This window comes from Ahaetulla prasina, chromosome 5, assembly GCF_028640845.1.
Source record: "Ahaetulla prasina isolate Xishuangbanna chromosome 5, ASM2864084v1, whole genome shotgun sequence".
Taxonomy (NCBI): domain Eukaryota; kingdom Metazoa; phylum Chordata; class Lepidosauria; order Squamata; family Colubridae; genus Ahaetulla; species Ahaetulla prasina.
Window position 1 is genome coordinate 88,657,686 of NC_080543.1, and position 21,899 is coordinate 88,679,584.

Here is a 21,899-nt window from a genome sequence, read left to right on the forward strand (position 1 = left end):
AACCTCCTTCTGATTGTGTAATGCCTTCATATGAGAATAAAAGAGGGTTGCGGAGCTAGCTCTAGGCTCTCATCCCGAGGAAACCATGCATGGTGTCCCTCATCATTCGGCTCATTTCATGAGAAGCCCACCAGGAAAAAACCCGCAACTGGTGACCCCGACATCATTCTGCCAAGAATACATCCCCGGCGTGATCACCTAAGGATGATACGTCTCTTGGACCTCCCGTCCTCACCGCCCAGACGCGGCAAGTGCACTCCAGGTACCGTTGGTGAAGACGACTACCTTTCGTGAGTATGGGAGGAGGGCTCTCTAAGAAGCAGGCCGTGCATCTGCAGGAACTTAGGGAGCTAACCAAGTCCACAATTATTATTTTAATTTTTTTTAAAAAAAATTTTTTTACATTTATATCCCACCCTTCTCTGAAGACTCAGGGCGGCTTACATTGTGTAAAATAACGGCAAAATTCTCCCCATTCTCTCAAAAACCAATTTGGTTCAATTACTCTCCTATATTTGGAAACAATCCGGAAAAGGGCTTGCACAAAGTGACTACATGGAAAAAAAATTGGGAACCTATTTCCATGAAAGTCCAAGAGCCCCTGCAAAAATTCTGTCCACGTGGCGCGTGGTCCTTGAATGCCTCATTTTACAGGAAAAAGGACTCGCAGACGCCACTTTGCCACCCGGAGAGTTGTCAGGACCTCCGCCTTATCAAAAAATGACTCAAAAGGATCCACAATCAGATTCATGATTTAAACTGCTGAGTTTTCTCACTTGAGGGGAGAGGATTTAAAGAGACAACTTCCCCAGGTCTGTAAATGTTGTTTGATGGTGTGTGTGCGTGTGTATGTACGTGTGCAATCATTTCCAGACCTGCATAAGAATTGTAGAGAGTGTGGAGCTTGTAAAAAAGCTCCCTGAGATAATTGTGATGCTTGATTTGCATGGAATGTGTGTATGTGCAAGCAGCCTGACTGCAGTTAGAGAAACTCACTGAGGTGTGAGATTTCTGTGTTGTCTTTTGGATTTGCAAGAAATGTGTGCATGTGTGAGAAATTGTCTCTGCACGCTGCCTGATTGCAATTTGTGTGTGTGTGTGTGTGTGTATCTGTATGCATGAGAGTGTTTCTGCAAGCAGCTTGACTGCAATGAGTTACTTTTGGAATTTTTTTCCCCTAACCCTCACTGACTCATCCTAACCTCCACCCCCCTCGCTCTCTGTTGAGCCATACTCGGGGGTGGGTGAGAGAAAAGGGGGGGCTGGAAAACAGCCATTTCCCCCTCCTCAGGGTGGACTTTTGGAATTTTTTTTTCTCTCTGTCCTCTCTGGCTCATCTTAACTACCCCCCATCACTCCCTGTTGAGCCAGGGGAGGGGGGGGGCGAAGGAGGAGAACCATTCACCCCCCCTCCATTTTTTTTTCCTCTGCTGAGCCTGTCTGAGAAGGGAGGGACAGATAGGCTCTTTGGAGCGTTGCTTTTCACTGGTTTGGTATTTCTTCATCTGCATAAAAGCTATGCAGATATATTTTCTTTTCCAATTTTTCTTTTTTCTGGAACTTTTTGAAATTTAAACTGCCTGATTAAACCTATACATTTATAAATGTTTTCAAAGCACAGAGTTGAATCAAAATGTGTCATTTAGCTTTGTATTTTTGAAGCTGTTAACATACATAATAAGAGTTGGAAGAGAACCTTGGAGGTCTTCTAGTCCAACCCCCTGCCCAGGCAGGAAACCCTACAGCATTTCAGACAAATGGCTATCTTCTTATGTATAGATGCATTTTTAAAGCAGAAATGTTTTTTGAAGAAGTGCACTCAGGTTTTCCACATAAAAAGACTCACCCAAAAGCTTACAAAATGCTTTTTTTAAAAATCAGACTCAAGGCGCCCCTTATTTGCTGTTTGTATTGTTTATTTTTATTTTTTAGCAGCACAAGATGTGCCCAGTTTTAGGAACTATTTCAGAGATAAGTTAGAAAATTACAAGATGTGGAGAGAGATTTAGGAGGATGTGAAGGATTTAATTTGTTAAGTCAAGGTTTGAATTTGAAGCTTGAGGCATTAATGAAGCTGAAATAAAGGTTTAATGTTAGGAGTTAGGAGTTAGAAAAGTATGAGCAAGTAAGACAAATGGTGATTTTGCTAAGATATAATGTGATTTGTTTTTGGAAGTTTTTGATAGTATGGATTTGTTAGTGAACAAGTTCTACACATAAAAAAAAGGGGGGAGTTGGGTTTTTGTTGATTGTTTGTCTTTTTCTCTGTCTTCCACATAGTGCGTTTGTTAAAAAACAAAACTGAGATTTGTGTGTAAACCACCTCCCCAAGTTGTGTCATCTCTTCTTTGTCCCTGCTTTTGTGTGGGTATGAATTTTAAAAGTGCTGGAAAGAAGAAAAATGACTTTTCGCCCAGGATGGACCGGTTACCTAGACAGGGTGAAGAACAGAGTTCAACTTTCTTTCTTCTCTGTACTTTTGTTTAAATGATTTTACCTGTTCATCTCCTTCCTGAAGCATGTGAATCCAGCTACCTTTTCTCATATGGGAATACATTGTACCAGTTTATCTGTTTAATGCTGATGTGTTGTTGTTTCTTTTCAAGTTCTACCTGCAAGCTATCTATTCCCCCTTGGCCCCCTCCCTAATCCTCCAACAATGCCTTTTCTCACCCAGAAAGGGAGGAGGAGGGGATCCCTTCTCATGTCTTTTAGTCCTGCAGATGACTCAAACCTGTGGAAGTCGAATACATGGGTCAAGATGCTTTCCCCAAGAGACATTCCATCCATTTGAGACAGCCTCCACTGGAAGTCACAACAATACCAAAGTGGAGCAGAACTTCCCAATAAAGAAATGGACATGTAATGAGTAAACATGTAACGATCAAAAGACTTTTTTTCAACTCCCAGAAGACAGTTGGTTCTTTCTTGTTTTATGTATTCATGTAAGGATTGGATTTGAGATTTCTGTCCACAGCAACATCTAGACCACTGATGTACTTCAAACGACTTCCTGACCCAACCTGGAAAGGTCCTGCTGAACTCATCACCTGGGGACGGGGCTACGCTGCCATCCAAACCAACGGTGAGACTTTGTGGGTCCCTGGTCGACATATCCGTCCCTACCATCAAAAAACAAAAACAGGGGACCTTCCCACATCTGACACCATTGACACTTCCCTACTGAGTCATACCGGCAATTGACTCTCTTTGTACGGGAGACACCTCATCATGCGGATACTTTCCCTTTTGTCCTTTCAATCCACCCTGATGCTGTCATACTTCCCACCTGCTACATCAAATTCTGCCCATCAACCGCAGAATCTGACTTGGGTTGTCCTGGATACGTATCATGACCTTCTTAACTCCACCTCAGCACTTCAGATACCAGGCTCATGGTTTCCCGATTTGTATTTTGACTTTGCACAAATGCTACACGGTACAGAAGACGACAAATTTATACAAAAACATCATTTCTACATCTGCCCGGGACATACCAAAGAGTTGGACAACAACAGCAAAGATCTCATCTCCCTTCCGCTGGAAAGCGTGGAACCTGCAAAGTATAACATCAGTCACCTGAGTGCAGATACAACTCGTGAATTCTGCTATACCGAGCAGGACTATTCTGATTAAACAAAAACAGAGGAGATGTAGGAATTATTGACCATACTGTGTGTGTGCGTGCAGGCAGGCTTGCCCTGCTGAAACATGCACACGGAATGGAATGAGGAAGCAAGACGCTGATGTATTTACGCATAAATGAAACTTAAACTTATGCAGATGCTCAGAAATGAAACTTATGCTCTAAAAGTGAAACTTATGTGCAGCTTGAATAGTGTAACTGTAGAACGCCTTAGACACGCCTATGTAACCTCCTTCTGATTGTGTAATGCCTTCATATGAGAATAAAGAGGGTCGCAGAGCTAGCTCTAGGCTCTCATCCCGAGGAAACCTTGCGTCTCTCATCATTCGGCTCATTTCATGAGAAGCCCACCAGGAAAAAACCCGCAGTGCACACATGTGCGCTGGAGCTAAGCAAGGGCAATGCTCGTATGCCGATAGATATGGCTATATGCCACCTGTGGATGGAAGAGTGTTAGTAGAAAGGAAAGAAAGATAGGCCTAGAATAGCAATAGCACTTAGACTTATATACCACTTTGACGTGCTTTACAGCCCTAAGTGGTTTACAGAGTCAGCATATTGCCCCCAACAATTTAGGTCCTCATTTACCCAGCTCGAAAAGATGGAAGGCTTAGTCAATCTTGAGCCTGGTGAAATTTGAACTGCCAAATTGCAGTCAGCCCAGTCAGCAGAAGTAGTCTGCAGTACTGCACTCTAACCACTATGCCACCACGGCTCATGGTGGGGAAGAACTTATCAGCAATATCCAATGAAGAAAGGGAAATGTCCTTGAGTACCCATAACCAAAAGTCGTGAAAAACACCTGATATTTATAGATTTAGAAAGGAACACACAGAATAAAGAGGTAATGCAGTGAGACTGAAATCAGGGTAGAGCTATTATGTAAATATATATCTGAGACTGAGATGGGTAGTACCTAAATTTATTTAATAAATACATAAATAAATACATAAATACATAAAATGAACATCAATGCTTTTTATTACTAATGGATATCTAAGTATATAATTGCACCATCTCAGTAATTATCTTCCATGCATATATTTTTCTAAAATGTAGCTTTTTAATTAAAATGTATATAAGACTCATAATAATAGGACAAGTACAGCATACTGGTGATGCACTACTTAGAAGAGAAAAATGAGTATATGTGTGTGCTTATCTAATATGCTCTATTATTCTTAATTTTTTTTAATAAAACGTATCTGTTAAGATGGAAGTATGGGAGAATACATTTTACAGTTTAAACTTTGGAGAACATACATACTCTAATCTCTTTGCACAGATCTGGAGAATCAATTTAAGACTTCAAGTTTATCTGCAATAAGCAATTTAATCAAGTTGATTCACATCTGAAAATCTCCTACTAAATCCAGCTAAGTGTTGAATATGGGTTTAAGTGTTTAAAGAGGTAAGATTTGTTGACAAGCTGTAAGCACTCTCATACAACAACTGATCACAATCTGGTCAAGCCAGACTTTTTACCAATATGGGAATAACATAATGTATTTTTAATTTACTCTGATTGTATGCTATTTTATGTGATGTCCATGGTCCAAGTAGCAGTGGACTACGTTTACCAACTTCTGAATATTGTGACTTGCCTCAAATCAATGCTGCTATTTGAGAAACTGAAAAATGCCTCATTGAGCTTCTCAGTTGTGTTAGGAATGCCACATCTGGAGAAAAATGATGAGAATAATCCAGAGATTTTTTTTAAAGTCAACAGCTGGACAGATATTTTTTTTTGCTGAATTTTTGAAGAATTATTTGGTTAGGTAAGTTGTTAATCAGGATAGATAATTGTTCACCAAAAAAACTACTATAAGTGTAACATGACAAGGATTATCATTCTCAGTTTAAAGAACTTTTAAAATGAATATATCATAGACTCTGATTCTAAAATGAATATACCAGACTTTTGATTTTACATTCAATTAAAAGTTTAAAGCAAAATTGAAAAATTGCTGTGTTGGAAGAAATGTCCATCTTGTTCAGTTCCAAGCTGGGAGAAAGACACTGGAAACATGGAGGCTGATTGTAAAAATGGTTTAATGATGAAGCAGAACCACCAATGTTCTTGTGCAGCTGACAAAATGGAGTTGAGAGTGGGTGTCATACATTCTTTGAGCTTTGTATTTGAGCTTCCTGTTCCTGTGCAAGAACATGTCCTTTAATATTCTATTGGCTGTTGTCAGATTCCTAACGGGTCATGTAGGGGTTATGTAGAGGTCATAGCTGGCTCTATAGGCAAAAAAGGAAATGCAAATCCTAGGTGCTTGTCTGACCTAATCTGGTTAACCTCTGGCTTATTGTTATCTGAGCTCCCAGGTGAAGTTTGGACTGCTCTGGGGGTGGTACAATGAAGGGGCTTTGGATTGATCTGGGCTGTTTCTAATCCTACCATTCTGCCTTTGTTTCAAAATATTCTGTCTTGAATGGATTATCAAATCTGCTTTTCTAAAAGGTGGCCTCCTCAGTTTCTGCTTAGGGGCAAGGAGTCTAGGGCTGGTTTCTGAATAGGCTGGCCCAATATTTCTTAATGGGCACAAAATATCTGCTTGGGCTATTAAGAAAGACTTAATATTTAGGGGAATATAATATTCTATCTTTTTAATATTCCTCAAACTATTTCATCCTTCTAGGAGGAGTTTCCCACAGCTGTTTGTATAGAAACAACACTCTTTATGATCATTCACTACTATATTTTAGTAGATACCAGAGAGGTCTTCAACTTAACTGAGTTTGTTGAAATCATGTCTTAGATACATTTAAACTCTATGGCTGTATGATAGATCTTGGATGAATTGCTGGATCCAATCTGGATTGCTCACTGGGGCCAGAGGTTTAGTCTTCAAAACTTTCAGACTTGTGCTGGAGCCCATCCTCAGGGCATTTCTCTCTCACCAGAATATTGTCTCTCACATTCTGGTGACAGAAAAATTCCCCGAGGATGGGCTCCACTACGAATCTGAAATCTCAGAAGACTAAATCTCTGTTTCCAGTGAACAACTTAGATTAGATTTCACAACACTCTGATGGGACACGTCTATTTGCCTTCATTCATGTGATAACTATCTCACAAAACCATATAGAAATATACACATTCAATGCAGTTTCAGTTTTACTGTTCAAATATGTGAATCTGAATATATTTTGGCTGTCTTATTACTGGCTTTGTCCAGTAATTTTAAAACAAAGATTAAATATAGCTATATAATTATTTAAATTGTAGCTAAGTACATATTTTATTAAGAATTTTTCGATTTGTATCTCTCTTTTTGTCACTCATTTGCTGTTGATCTGTTTTATTATAGCCATTAATGGACAACCTTTTAATATATTTACTTTCCTTTCATTAATTTCTTTCAGCAGGCTTCTGTTCAAGGAAGATTATTTAAAAATCTTTCCAATTTAAACAAGTCACCCAGTAAGATATGATTGCTTACTTTCTGTTTTGAACATTAGTTAGGTCAAATTACAAATCTAATAATATTATGTAATATATTTATTTAAGGAGCTTATTTGCTCCAGAGTTTGCTGCAGAGGAAATGTTAGCAAGAGTACTGCCACTCCACAGAAAAGCAATCTCCAAATAAAAATTACACATTTCTTGAAGATATTCTTTTTGAGTTTTCAATGGTTTAAACGCTGAAGAAGAAATCAGAACTTCACAGCAGGAAAATACTATTCTTAGTAATCCCACTGGTTTTTCCTCTAGATTTCCACAGCTATCATACTCAGTTCTCTTTAATGCCTTTTCCAGCATTATGTGATATAATAATTCCAGTGCTCTTATACAGATTCAAATCTTGTCCACTTAGTATGATTTTGGTTTACAGTAATGTACTTAAATATGAAACTAAATAGTATTGCACTGTTAGCATATTTAAAAATTTGGGATAGGCCTGACAAATACCCCTTTATTATACAGGTAGTCCTTGACTTATGACCACAACTGAGCCCAAAATTTCTGTTGGTGAGTCAGTTGTTAAATGGGTTTGCCCATGTAACTGAGACACAGTGGTACAGTGGTTAGAATGCAGTACTGCAGGCTACTTCTGCAATTTGGCAGTTCAAATCTCACCAGGGTCAGGGTTGACTTAGCTTTCCATCCTTCTGAGGTCAGTAAAATGAGGACCCCGATTGTTGGGGGCAATATGCTGACTCTGTAAACTGCTTAGAGGGCTGTAAAGCACTGTGAAGTGGTATATAAGTCTAAGTGCTATTGCTATTTTTTTGCCCCAATTGTTAAGTGAATCACTGCAGTTGTTAACTTAGTAACATAGTTGTTAAATAAATTGGGTTCCCTGTTGACTTTGCTTTTCAGAAGATCATAAAAGGTGATCACATTATCCCTGAGACACTGCAACATCACAAATGTAAGTCAATTGCCAAGCATCCATGAGGATGCTACAATGGTCATAAATTTGAATAATGCTCATATATCACTTTTTTAAGTGCCATTGTAACTTCAAACGGTCACTAAATAAACTGTTGTAAGTTGAGGACTTTCTGTATAGATTTTATAAGAAAAGAAGGGGATATGAATAATTGTGTATAGGTTTAGAAATTTCAGATGTGTTCTAGCTACGTGGGTGTATGAGCATAAGCCATAAATACACTAAAATTCAGTCTAAAATCAGTAACATGAACAAACTATAGCTGAAAATGAGCAGGGGGTTGTTTCAATTGTTAGTCCTGTTTCTCCCTTTAAAAGTATCAAATTAGATAAGCGGATGGAAGCAGGCCATTGGAACATCTTTAGAAAAAATATTCTCTCACTTTAAAGACTTTTCTTTCCACAATCCGCTTCACTTCAGATAGGAGGGAGATTAAAAGGACACACCATAATTTGCTTTATGGTCTCAGGAAACTTATTTTATCTGTGCAATTATTATCAAAATTGATCTTAAGTTACAGTACAGGATAGTTTTAATTCAATCAGGTAGATATTCCCCAAATTTAAGTTCCCTATTCTGTTACCACTTGAATCTAGTTTTGGATCTTATATTTGCTGCTTTGAAACTTAGAAATTCACCTCAGCTCAGACATTCAGTACTTATTCCTTTGCTTTCTTCACTCTGAAACTCAGTACTGTCAGGTTTGCTAAAGTACCATGTTTCCCCAAAAATAAGACCCTGTCTTATATTTTTTTGAACCCTGAAATAAGCACTTGGCCTTATTGCCATGTGCTCAAAAGCCTGATTGGGCTTATTATCAGGGGATGTCTTATTTTGGGGGAAACAGAGTACAAGTCTGAAAACAGTGCAGAATTCACTTGGCTCTTAACTTTTTGTGATCTGTCATACTACTTTTGTTTTCTTGGTAGCTAGTAGCTCATCTTTTTATTGCCAGAATTTGTCCTCCTAATTTCTTTCCTTTTTACCTTAGAAATATGTTATGATCTAATAAAGTCTTTTCTTTTCCTTTTCCTTTTTGCTGGAGGGTGAGGATGACAAACCTTTTTTAAATCAGATTATCTTAAATTTTAAAAATCAATAGTGGCTAATTTCCATATTAACTTTTACCCAATTTTTCCCCTTGTAGTTATATCATGTATTTGGCTGTTATCTACAAAAGTAAATATTTAAGTTGCTGAGGCAATCCTATATTGAATTAATAAAAATTGAATCAAAAGTACTTTGGCCTATGTATTTCTGAGAACAAATGACTAGCTAGAAAAATGCTATTTTCTTCTGTTAATCCTAACATCTTTCCACATCTCCCCTTTTTGTTTCTTTCATTTATCAGTTAAATATTCAATTTAACCTCAGCTCTTTTGCATTTAGTTTCAGGATTGATGATTATGTCGCTTCAAGTTGGTGTTGAACTCAGCAACTACACTTAAAGACTTTCCTCCAGAAAAATCTTCCAACTTAATCTTTCAGGTCACCCTGAAAGTGCACTCACCCTGAGCAGTGCACTCACTGCTTTTGTAATTAACTTGGTTCCCCACATGGTTTTCTCTTCTTATCTTTCCTTCACCTTTCCCATCTTTATAGTCTTCTAGAGAGCTAGGTCTTCACAAAACATGTCAGCTAGCAGGATAATCTGAGTGAATTTTTTTGTGCATCAAAATTCAAAAGTGTCAATACTTTTCTATTCTGCTTCTTCAAAGACTAACTTTTGCTTCCATGTGTTATCAAAAGGTAAACAATTGCCTGCACAATTCTCATCTCTGCAGGTATAGATAAGACTCTTATGGTTGCTGCAGCAAGGGGATAGTCTGTGGTATATTTCTTGAGTGTAGTGCTTTTCCTGGTGATCCTAAAAGCAGAAGATTTTAGCTGGTGGTTACATCTATTGTAATTACTTTGCTCTTCTTTGTATTTAACCTTAGTCCATTTTTTCCACTGTGGTTCTTGATTTTCAGCACCTACATAATACTTCCTGTACTTTTTATTTTGCAAATACAATTTTTTCCCCTCTCTTTCTGAACCAGGAAATGTTTACTGGTTCAACTGCTAAATATACTGCTACTAATAAGATACAGTATAGTTCTCATCTATGAAATGCTATATTGAGAAAAGCATTTGAAATATCTGCTTTGCAACATGCAGACATGAAAACAAAGCATCTTTTAAAAATAATTAAAGCAGGTATGCCATCCCAGCCAAATGAAATGGCTGTGGCAGAAATTGTTTTTGAAAATTCATCCCAAAGATAGATGAATACCTAAACCTTAACTTACCAACCACACTTTCAATTAAATAAAACTTTAATCAACTTCATTCCTTGTCCAGTTCACTACTGCTCCTAAATTTAATGAAAGATAAAACAGTTGTCAGTGCATTGTGTTATGAATATGAACATAATAACACATGCATATTTTCTATGGGAACAGAAAACATTATGGTATTTCCATATAGAAGTTGTCAGAAGGAAAGAAGTATAAAATAATACTTCCTAACCAATGGATCTTTTGAATGCAGGAGCTAAGTTTTTTTGCAGAGGGCAGAGAATTCAAAGAAAGGGAAATGGTATCACAAGATAATTCAGAAAAATCATTTCTCAAATGCTATAAGGATGATGGCTGGGATCAGAAAGTATTATGAGGGTATTTTAGTCAAAGCTAGTGATCTACCTATTTTTAAGCAATATCTTATAACATTAAAATGTTTGGCAGTTAAGTGAAAAGAACATTTGAACATAAGTTGAAATAAACCTTAATAATAAAACCATATAATAAAACCAAAATAATGGGGCAACATAAGAGGCTGCAATTGGAGCTTGTCTTTACTTCTGAGTTGGGAAGTCACTTCATGATGGAGCACATTTCTATAATTGTTTTCTCATGGTCACCATGAGTTGGTAAGTTGGTTGCTACAGCAAGAAAGAAACAGAAAAAATAGCTTGCCCTAAAATGCATTATGTATCTCACAGATTATCAGCAATTGCTTTTTTTATCTATAAAAGATCATCCTGAGCTGAGTAGGAAATGCAGTTCTTATGGAGTGATCTGGCTACAGATACTCATAATTTTAATCATCCCATAGTTGATTTACTATACATGGGACTCGCTTGAAATAGCAAATATAGTTGTGCAACTGCTGACAAACCAGCACAATAATATGTAGGAAACACAGTGGCTGCCAGCTGGTTTGCAAATGCAAAATAAAGTTACATGTGAAACTCTACTGCCACAGGCATATCCCGCCCACCTCCTGAGAGGACAGACAGAAACTTTCTAAAACTTTTTCTTTCTGCTTTTCTTGTTCTATATTTTGTTTGGTCTTTAATATGCTGAAACAACAATAACAAGTAACATACAGTGGGCACCTTAAGCATTAAGTTAAAACAGAAACCCTTATTGCATAACAAATATGATTTAAGTTGCATTTATTTATTAATACCATATTTATCTTTAGATGCAACGAGGCAGCGTTATTAAATACCTGCGGCTTTTTTTTAAATGTAGTGCAATACCTGCAGATCATTCATGCTTGTATCTGTTGAATAACGCACCGCTGCCTTCCTTACAGGAGTCTCCAGGACTTGTCTCTTGTGCTCAAACCAAGCAGCCACTCCTCCCATTTTCAATGATAAGACCAGAACGGTAAAACCCACGCACGAAAGCGAAGAGATCTGCCTCAGCAGCCGTCACCCAGCCATGCCTCAACAGTTTGAAAGAGAACAAAAGCAGTGCGCATGTGCAGCGGAAACTACTGCGCTCTCCGCGCCCTCGCTTCCCCTCCGCATCTGGCCTTCGCTGCCCCCACCCCGCACCCGCCAAAAAAAAGAATGTTAATCTGCCAGAGTCCGGAGAAAGCCCTGACGACCGCCACTCCTCCTCGTCCCCGAAGCCACGCCCATCTTCTCGTCGTAGGGCGCATGGGCAGACAGGGCGCCCTGCCTAAGCTCTGCTCTTGGCAGAGATCGTGGTTGCAACGCAATGGCTATGTCCTTGTGCCACCCACCGTCGGTGCAGCCTGTTACTCACCTGATCTTTGACATGGACGGTCTGCTTCTGGGTGCGTAATTTACCCCCGCTGTTTTGCATCCGCCAGCTGGGCAGTCCGGTTCATGGCGAAAGAAGGCCGCGGATTTAGGTTTGTCCTCTTGTTGCAGGACTGGAGCCGAGTGCCGCTACTGCCTCGCAGTTATGTGCCGGGGCACGGTGTGCTAAAGGCGGCGGATATAGCCTGTGGTTTCTCCCGCCTCCTTGCTAGTAACTGAGATTCTGAAAACTGCCAACGGCAAGCGTGCGCACACAAACAGGAATGTCCTGCTGTAGAGGGAAAGCACAAAGCAGGCAGGCTATGATTGCTTTGTTTGAGGAATCGTCGGTCCAGTTTGGTAATTTGCTGGTTGCACAACGTGGCATGACGATAACAGTTCTCCTTTCTACCATCACGTGGACGCTTCAGACCGTTTTCATGTGCATAGGATACTGTATAGAAAAAAGCAAGGAAGAAGAGTTGAAGTCTTTTAACAAGAATGCAATCTTTAGAGATAAGATAAATGGGCCTTACAGTAATTTTAACTGCCTTATTGTTTAATAAAAAGGACTGTAACTACAATTAACTTCCAGGATTGTACTGAATTTTGATTACAATTTTGATTTCTTTTAACTTGGTGTTTCTCAATGTCAGCAACTTTTAAGTTTTACATACTTCAGTTCCCAGGATAGCTGATTGAGGAATTCTGGGGAGTTGAAGTCCACACCTGTTAAAATTGCTGAGGTTGACAAACATTGATTTTAGCTGAAAAGATTGCTGAATAGAATCCATGGATATGATTTTGTCATTCTTTAAAGCCAGATCTTAATCTGTTTATTCAGAAACAAATCCCACAGAAAATAATTATTCTTAAGTAAAGGGCAAAGGACAGGAGCCTTTGTCCTGTCATAAATAAATAAATACCAGTAGTGACGAGATGCCTCTTAATAGAAACTTTATAATTGAAACATTATTTCAGGCCAGAGATAAAAATAATCCGATTTTGAAGTCTGCATAGGAAAGAACTGGAGAAATAACTGGGCATCCTCCTCTTCATTACATTAAAGTTGCACTATTTGAAACTTCCTAGTGAATGATCTTTCATAGGAAGTTTTTGAAAAAGTAAACTTTCCAATGGTAAAGAGAAAGGATAACATGTTGCAACTTGAGAAAATAAGGTGCCAAACAAAAAATATTGTGCAGCACTGAACTGAAATTGGGTATCACATTGAAAGTATGTATATTGGTGACAAGGTTGACACGGTGGCTCTGGCTAGCTTGTCGATCGAAAGGTCGGCAGCTCAGCATTTCGAATCCCTAGTACTGCCGTGTAACGGGTGAGCTCCTGTTACTTGTCCCAGCTTCTGCCAACCTAGTAGTTTCGAAAGCACGTAAAAATGCAAGTAGAAAAAATAGGGACCACCTTGATGGGAAGGTAACAGCGTTCTGTGTGCCTTTGGCGTTGAGTCATGCCGGCCACATGACCACAGAGACGTCTTCGGACAGCGCTGGCTCTTCGGCTTTGAAATGGAGATGAGCACCACCCCCTAGAGTCAGCAACGACTAGCACGTATGTGCGAGGGGAACCTTTACCTTTACCTTATTGGTGACAGATATTAAAATGAAACATATTAAAGTAATTTATATGTAAATAGAAATTTGAATGGCATTTCGTATAGTCATTTCGTATAGGCTCTGATTTGATAATATAAAGATCTTTTTTATCTATAATTATGTCTTTTTTCTGTCATCTGTCTATTTACATGTAGTTCTCAACTTAGATTACAGTTGAGCTCAAAATTTGCATTGCTAAGTGAGGCATTTGTTAAGTGAGTTTTGCCCCATTTTACAACCTTTCTTGCCACAGTTGTTAAGTGAATCACTGCAGTTGTTAAGTTAGTAACACAGTTGTTAGGTGAATCTGTCTTCTCCATTGACTTTGCTTGTCAGACAGTTGCAAAAAGCAATCACATGACCCTGGACACTGCAGCTGTCATAAATATGAACCAGTTGCCAAGTATCTGGATTTTGATCATTTGACTAGGGAGGGATTGCAATGGTTGTGTGTGAAAAGTGGTCATAGGTTACTTTTTTCAGTACCAATTTCAAATGGTCACTAAACTAATGGTTGTAAGACAATTATCTGTATTTATTGGAACTGTAAGTACAGTAAATAGAGTTTGAGATCTTTGTTAAAGGCACTGATCTACATTATTGGGCCTTCATTATTCAAATCAAATACTTTTTGATATTACAGACCAACTTGTTTTTTTTTTTGCATTTATATCCCGCCCTTCTCCGAAGACTCAGGGCGGCTTACACTATGTCAAGCAATAGTCTTCATCCTTTTGTATATTATATACAAAGTCAACTTATTGCCCCCAACAATCTGGGTCCTCATTTTACCTACCTTATAAAGGATGGAAGGCTGAGTCAACCTTGGGCCTGGTGGGACTTGAACCTGCAGTAATTGCAAGCAGCTGCTGTTAATAACAGACTGTCTTACCAGTCTGAGCCACCAGAGGCCCTTCTTGTGATTTAGGTCCGCGGTTAATAAAGCCCCCCTGATTTCAGATCTTATTCAGGAAGGGACCGCGGACGTTATGGGCATTACGGAGACCTGGCTGGGCACCGAAGGGGGGGTCCCCCTAGTGGAGATGTGCCCACCAGGCTTCCGAGCATTCCATCAGCCGAGGGCCCAGGGTAGGGGTGGAGGGGTGGCGGTTATCATTAAGGAGAGTCTTGAGCCGAGGGAAACCACTGTGCCTCAGATAGCTGGGTGTGAATCCCTCTTCGTGAAGTGGGGTTGTAGAACTCAGGTGGGCTTGTTGATCACGTACCTGGCTCCTTGCTGCGTGACTACAGCCCTGCCTGAGCTGTTGGAGTTGCTGGCCGGGTTGGCAGTTGAAACCCCCAGACTGTTGGTCATGGGGGATTTCAATTTGCCATCAGCCGGCGTAGCATCCTCGGCAGCTCAGGAGTTCATGGCTTCCATGACGGCCATGGACCTGATTCAGTTAATTGACGGCCCTACCCACGTCGGGGGAGGTACCCTAGACCTGATTTTTATCTCTGGCCAGTGGTCTAATGATCTGGTTTTAAATGATTTAGTTGTTGAACCTTTGTCATGGTCAGATCATTTTCTCCTTCGTCTAGACTTTCTGACCGCTACCCACCACCGCAGGGAGACGGAACCAATGCGTTGGTTCCGTCCCAGGCGCCTGATGGACCCGGAGGGGTTCCTGACGGGGCTTGGGCGTTTCGAGCCCCTGGCCCACGACTCGACTGAAGAGCTAGTTGCGGCCTGGGAACGGGCCGCGGCTGGAGCTTTGGACCGTGTCGTGCCTTTGCGGCCTCTGACCCGGCGTCGGTCTCAACCAGCTCCTTGGTTCTCCGAGGAGCTGAGGGAGATGAAGCGGCGGAGAAGACGCCTAGAGAGTGCCTGGAGATCCAGCCGCTCTGAGGCTGACCAGACACTAGTCAGGTCCTATAGTAGGACCTACCTAGTGGCAATGAGGGCTGCGGCGTTCTCGTTCCTCCTCATTGCGTCGGCAGATAACCGCCCGGCCGCCCTGTTTCGGGTGACCCGCTCGCTCCTTCAACAGGAGGGGCGGGAGGACCCCCTACAAGGGCGTGCCGAGGAGTTTAACGGTTATCTATACGACAAAATCGTTCAGCTTCGGGACGGATTGGATCAAAATTGGGTAGATCCAGGCGAGGGTTCTGAGGCCCATCTTGTTGAGGTGGTTTGGGATGACTTTGATCCTGTGACTCCCGAGGACATGGACAGGTTGCTGGGTAGGCTGAACGCCACCACATGTTTACTGGATCCGTGCCCCTCCTGGTTAGTACTGGCTACTCAGGAGGTGACACGAGGCTGGCTCCAGGGGATTACAAATGCTTCTTTGCGGAGGGGTCTTTCCCGCGGCCTTGAAAGAGGCGGTGGTGAGACCCCTCCTCAAGAAGCCTTCCCTGGACCCAGCTGTTTTAGGGAACTACCGGCCAGTCTCCAATCTTCGCCACGGCGAAGGTTGTAGAGAGTGTGGTGGCATGTCAGCTACCCCAGTACCTGGATGAAGCTGTCTATCTAGACCTGTTCCAGTCCGGCTTCCGGCCCGGATACAGTACGGAGACAGCTTTGGTCGCACTGGTGGATGATCTCTGGAGGGCCAGGGATAGGGGTTACTCCTCTGCCCTGGTCCTATTAGACCTCTCAGCGGCTTTTGATACCATCGACCATGGTATCCTGCTGCGCCGGTTGGAGGGGTTGGGAGTGGGAGGCACCGTTTATCGGTGGTTCTCCTCCTACCTCTCTGATCGGACGCAGACGGTGTTGACAGGGGGGCAGAGATCGACCCCAAGGTGCCTCATGTGTGGGGTGCCGCAGGGGTCGATTCTCTCACCCCTCCTGTTCAACATCTATATGAAGCCGCTGGGTGAGATCATCAGTGGCTTTGGGGTGAGATACCAACTGTACGCTGATGACACCCAGCTGTACTTTTCCACCCCGGGCCACCCCAGTGAAGCTGTCGAAGTGCTGTCCCGGTGTCTGGAAGCCGTACGGGTCTGGATGGGGAGGAACAGGCTCAAACTTAATTCCTCCAAGACGGAGTGGCTGTGGATGCCGGCACCTCGGTACAGTCAGCTGCAGATGCGGCTGTCTGTCGGGGTGAATCATTGGCCCGGTGGAGAAGGTACGCAGCGTGGGCGTGCCCCTGGATGGCCGGTTGTCCTTTGAAGACCATTTGGCGAGCGTCTCCAGGAGAGCATTTTATCAGGTTCGCCTGATCCGCCAGTTGCGCCCCTTCCTGGACCGGGATGCCTTATGCACAGTCACTCATGCTCGTTACCTCTCGCCTGGACTACTGCAATGCTCTCTACATGGGGCTCCTTGAAGAGCACCCGGAGACTTCAGCTAGTTCAGAACGCTGCGCTGGTTATTGAGGAGCGCCTCGAGCTCCCACATAACACCTATCCTGCGCAGACTGCACTGGCTACCTGTTGTTTTCCGGGTGCGCTTCAAGGTATTGGTTACCACCTTTAAAGCGCTCCATGGCTTAGGACCGGGCTATCTACGGGACCGCCTACTGCCGGCTTCTATCTCCCATCGTCCGGTACGCTCCCACACAGAGGGACTCCTCAGGGTGCCGTCAGCCAAACAGTGTCGACTGGCGGCCCCCAGGGGGAGGGCCTTCTCTGTGGGAGCTCCGACCCTGTGGAACGAACTTCCCCTCGGACTTCGACAATTACCTGACCTTAGGACCTTTCGCCGCGAATTTAAAACTTATTTATTTCGTATGGCTGGACTAGCCTGATTTTTATTTTTATTGGATGGGTTTTTAAAATTTTGTTATTTTACGGGGGAGTACGTTTTTTAACATTTTGGGCATTTAAATTAGTTTTTTAAGGGATGTTTTTAATTATTGTGTGTATTTATATTTTATCTGCCTGTTCACCGCCCTGAGTCCTTCGGGAGAAGGGCGGTATACAAATTAAAATATTATTATTATTATTATTATATGGATATTAGTTATTCAGTAACATTTTTACACTGTTCTAGTTACTGTAAAAATAATTTACAAAAATTTATAATTTTCAGACATGCTTTAAAATAGTCTTACCCGTTTCTGATGCTCCTTGTGTGCATTTAAAACATTACATCTGTCCTTTTGTAAAAGTGAATTTTAAATTTTGGTATGTACTTCAGTATCTGAAATCTTGTTCAAATTAGTTTGTACAATGTGCTCTTTGTAAAGCCTATATTAAATACATTACCTCAGTAATTTTCTTTTGCACTCTTCGTTGACATAAGATCTGAACTATTTATTAAATTTACTAATTACCCTCCGTTTTGCTGTATACAGCAGCTGCCATGATTTCTTGCTTACCTATATTTATGAAAATGCATTGTTAGCAGCAAACAGGTAGACTTCATGTGAATTGGTAGGCTGCTTCATAGTAATTATAAAATCTATTTTTAAAATAATAAATTTGTAAAAACTGCTATAGTTCTGCAATGATTTATCTTTATTGTTATTATTGTTTATATTTTATTCCACTATGGATTTTTAACTGCTATGGTGCTGTATAGCTTGTAAGCTGGTGTAGATAATGTTGGAAATAAATTCAGTAGATAAACAAATGATAATATTCTCTCCTTTCCAAAATGTTTCTACATTCAGTAATATTTCTATCAATGTATGTGCATATATCATTGAAAAGTGTTGACAAAATCATTATTCTGCTCATTCAAGATTTTATAAAATATAATTAAAGAATGAATTTTTGCTAATTTTTCATTTGTATACTTACAACGTTTATAGGAAAAGCTATGATACAGCTTTTTTAATTACACATCATTATAGTTTCTTCAGCTTTAAAACAGTCAAATTTTTAAATGATGTACAAGACATTATTGATTTCTTAAATGTATATAACTTCAAAAAATCATTGGGAGTGTGTTTTATAAAAAGTGGTTAACTATCAAGTGATGTTATAAGGCTATTCAACTGGCTAAAATGAATTTTATTGATCATTTAATGTAGTATATTTTTCTTTGAAGACTGTTGAATGATACTTTATCATAATCTGGTTTTTTGTGACTACCTCTGTATAACCCACAGTGTCTTAAATCAGTGGTGAAATTCAAATTTTTTTTACTGCCGGTTCTGTGGGCGTAGCTTGGTGGGCATGGCAAGGGAAGGATACCACAAAATCTCCATTCCTATCCCACTCCAGGAAAAGGATACTGCAAAATCTCCATTCCCTCTCCACTCCTGGGGGAAGGATATTGCAAAATCTAGATTCCCACCCCACTCTGGCTTTTTTTTTAATCTTGCCTTTATTATTTTTACAAATAAGGTGGTGAATATGCTTAATATTCCTTCTTTCTACTGTTTTTCCCATATCAGCCCTATGAGGTAGTTGGGCTTAGAGTAACTGGCTCAAAAGTCACCCAGCCAGGTTTCATGCTTAAGGCAGGACTAGAATTCAGTTTCCCAGCTTCAAGCATGGTGCCTTAACCACTAAACCAAGATGGTCTTAGATGGTCTTTTAGATTTCTGATATAAGTGTTAAACTGTAGTATCATTCAAAGCTGCTATTGGAACTGAAAATCTTATAATCAAATGTTTTTATTAATGAAGTACATTTTAATTATTTTATAGTACGGTTTCCACATGTTTTAGGAACTTTCTTTAATCACATTATATTCCTGTGCCACAGTTTTAGAAAAAACAAAATTTCCAATCACATCTATTTTGCTATTTAAGAACGAGTGCCTAACTCATTGTGATTGTACTTTTGTACTATTGTACAATAGTACAATAGTACTATTCTCAAAACTGATACCTGATACGTGTTTACAGCCATAGTAACACTAAACTTGGCAAGTGGACAAGAAAACCAGTGTTGGCATTAGATGATATTGTGTGAAGTCTCTTTTTATGCCTAAGGCAATAATAGATTGAAAATACAAATCTGCTGATTCATAACTTCTTGAAATCCTTATTATTTTGCTGTACTTTTTTAGCATGCTGTAAGTTATACAATAAGTACATGTGAAGCAGTGGTGGTATTCAGCCAGTTCTATCCGGTTTGCATGAACCGGTAGCACCGGCTGCAGGAGGCTCTGCCCACCTGCCTGGATGTCATCACGTCCTGTTTTGACGCTCTGCTCATGCAACAGAATGTCCTCACATTTGCAAACCAGTAGCGAAGGTAAGTGAATACCACCCCTGATGTGAGGGGCAATATGTAAGAGATAGTTTATCAAGTGGACTGAGAGCAGAATCTGCTTTTATAGGTTAGGTTTTTTTTTTATTAAAGTAGGGCTTTTTCTAGCTGGATGTGCAATGGTAGACTATTCATTGGGAAAACTGCTGTGTAGTCATCTTTACTTTTAATACAATTTACAGGAGATATTGTTGTATATTGATATAGGTAAAAGAATTGAAACTATAATGCATTTTTCCAGTTGTAAAACAATTTTCAAATAATGTGAAAAAATGTAGTAAAATTTGGAGCACGTTTGCTATAGTGATTGAAATACTGTACTGATCTAGAAACCAGGACATTGAGTTCTAGTCTTCCATTAAGCATGAAAGCTGGCTGTGTGATTTTGGGTCAGTTACTGTCTCCAGTCCAACCCACTTCACAGGGTTGTTGTGGGGAAACTTGAGGGTGGGAAGATAATGTAAACTGCTGTAAGCGCTAACAGTAATCCTGGGTTACAAATATAATAATGAAAAATTATAATTTTTTCCTAACCCTAACCATAGATACGCTGTAGAAAGCTAAGGAATTTGGTAAGTAATTCATTCGAAATATATGTTGGACTATGATTTCATAACTCTGCTGGCTAGAGATGATCACAATTGTTATACAAGGTCTTTGGGAGACATCAGAGAAGGGAGTTTAAGTTAAATGCATAAATACTCATAGCTAAATATAGCCTTTACTTTTAAATGATCTTCCTAGGTCCATTTCACAATATTTACATTATTTTGTGCTATATAAGCACCTGAATATTCTAGCATTTATGCCCTTTTATGTATGTATGTATTGTATCTGACCTTTATACATGAAATTCTATGTACGATGTATTTACTTGAGTATTCCTTGCTGTTCAAAAGAATGTTTGGTAAGATTTTTTTTGTAGAAAATCACCCACGCATATTTCTGCCTATTTAGGCCCTTACAGGATTAGAGATTGGATAGCCATTTGTCTGAAATGGTATAGGGTCTCCTGCTTGAGCAGGCAATTTGATTAAAACACCTCCCAGGTCCCTTCTAACTCTGTTACACTGTAATTCAGCTCTTTTGCCCCCTTAGAATGCAATCAAAATTTCTAAGGTAGTCTAAGACTACCTTTGAAGTCTGTGCATAATATTTGCACATCAGGAAATACCCAATATGATCCTTTATTATGAAACTGATTTTATTACAGCAGAGGCCAGTATATGGTTGTGCATATTATCATTATTATGCTTGTGATTTAAAATAGAAACTCCAGTTTTGTTGAAACTACAGACATTTACAATGGGCCCATATGCTTTGATCTTACTTGATAACTTTGAACTGACTTCATCAGAGGTTGCAAACATCCAGAAAATACTCAGACCCCCTTCACTTTTGTCAATTTTGCTATGCTTCAGCCTGATTCTACAGTTGTTGAAATTTATTTTTTTTCTCATTAATCTACACTCAGCACCCCATAATGGCAAAGCAAAAGCAGAACTTTAGAAATGTCTGTAAATTTATTAAAAAGAAAAAACCTGAAATATCACATTGACATAAGTATTCAAATCCTTCACTCAGTACTTTGTTGAAGCACCTTTGGCAGCAATTACAGCCTCAAGACTTTTTGGGTATGACGTGACAAGTTTTGCACAACTGGATTGGGGGATTTTCTGACATCCTTCCTTGCAAATCCTCTCAAGCTCAGTCAGATTGGATGGTGACCATTGGTGGACAGCCATTTTCAGGTCCCTCCAGAGATGTTCAATAGGGTTCAAGTCAGGGTCTGGGTGGGCCATTCTAGGACGTTCACAGAGTTGTCCCTAAGCCACTCCTAAGCCACAACACGTCTTGGCTATGTGCTTAGGATCATTGTCATGTTGGAAAGTGAACCTTCAGCCCAGTCTGAAGTCCTGAGCCCTCTGGAACAGGTTTTCATTGAGGATATATCCCTGTGCTTTGCTCCATTCAGCTTTCCCTCAATCTGATCAGTCTCCCTGATGCTGAAAAACACCCCCAGAGCATGATGCTGCCATCACTATGCTTCATTGCTAGGATGATATTGGGTAGGTTAT

At 40.2% G+C, this 21,899-nt stretch overlaps 2 protein-coding genes across 16 annotated transcripts in view; one reads left to right on the forward strand and one right to left on the reverse strand.

Moving 5' to 3' along the window:
- Nucleotides 1-15,292, reverse strand: part of STS (steroid sulfatase) — a 151,861-nt gene extending 136,569 nt beyond the window's left edge. For 3 of the 13 annotated variants that reach the window (XM_058184655.1, XM_058184654.1, XM_058184652.1), the window contains exons 1-2: nt 12,090-15,292; nt 10,341-10,405 (exon numbers count right to left, since the gene is read on the reverse strand). The gene's annotated coding sequence lies outside the window, so the exon portion shown is untranslated. Of the gene's footprint in view, nt 1-3,497; nt 3,557-10,340; nt 10,406-10,889; nt 11,714-12,089 lie in introns of those variants that run through there. The other 10 variants (XM_058184648.1, XM_058184647.1, XM_058184644.1 and 7 more) reach the window with 7 other exon arrangements.
- PUDP (pseudouridine 5'-phosphatase) overlaps nt 11,988-21,899 on the forward strand; it is a 64,277-nt gene continuing 54,365 nt past the window's right edge. For all 3 annotated transcript variants that reach the window (XR_009155286.1, XR_009155287.1, XM_058184656.1), the window contains exon 1: nt 11,988-12,120. Coding sequence is in view for 1 of the 3 variants with exons in the window: in XM_058184656.1 (XP_058040639.1) it covers nt 12,042-12,120 (79 nt within the window). In the remaining 2 variants the exon portion in view is untranslated. The remainder of the gene's footprint in view (nt 12,121-21,899) is intronic.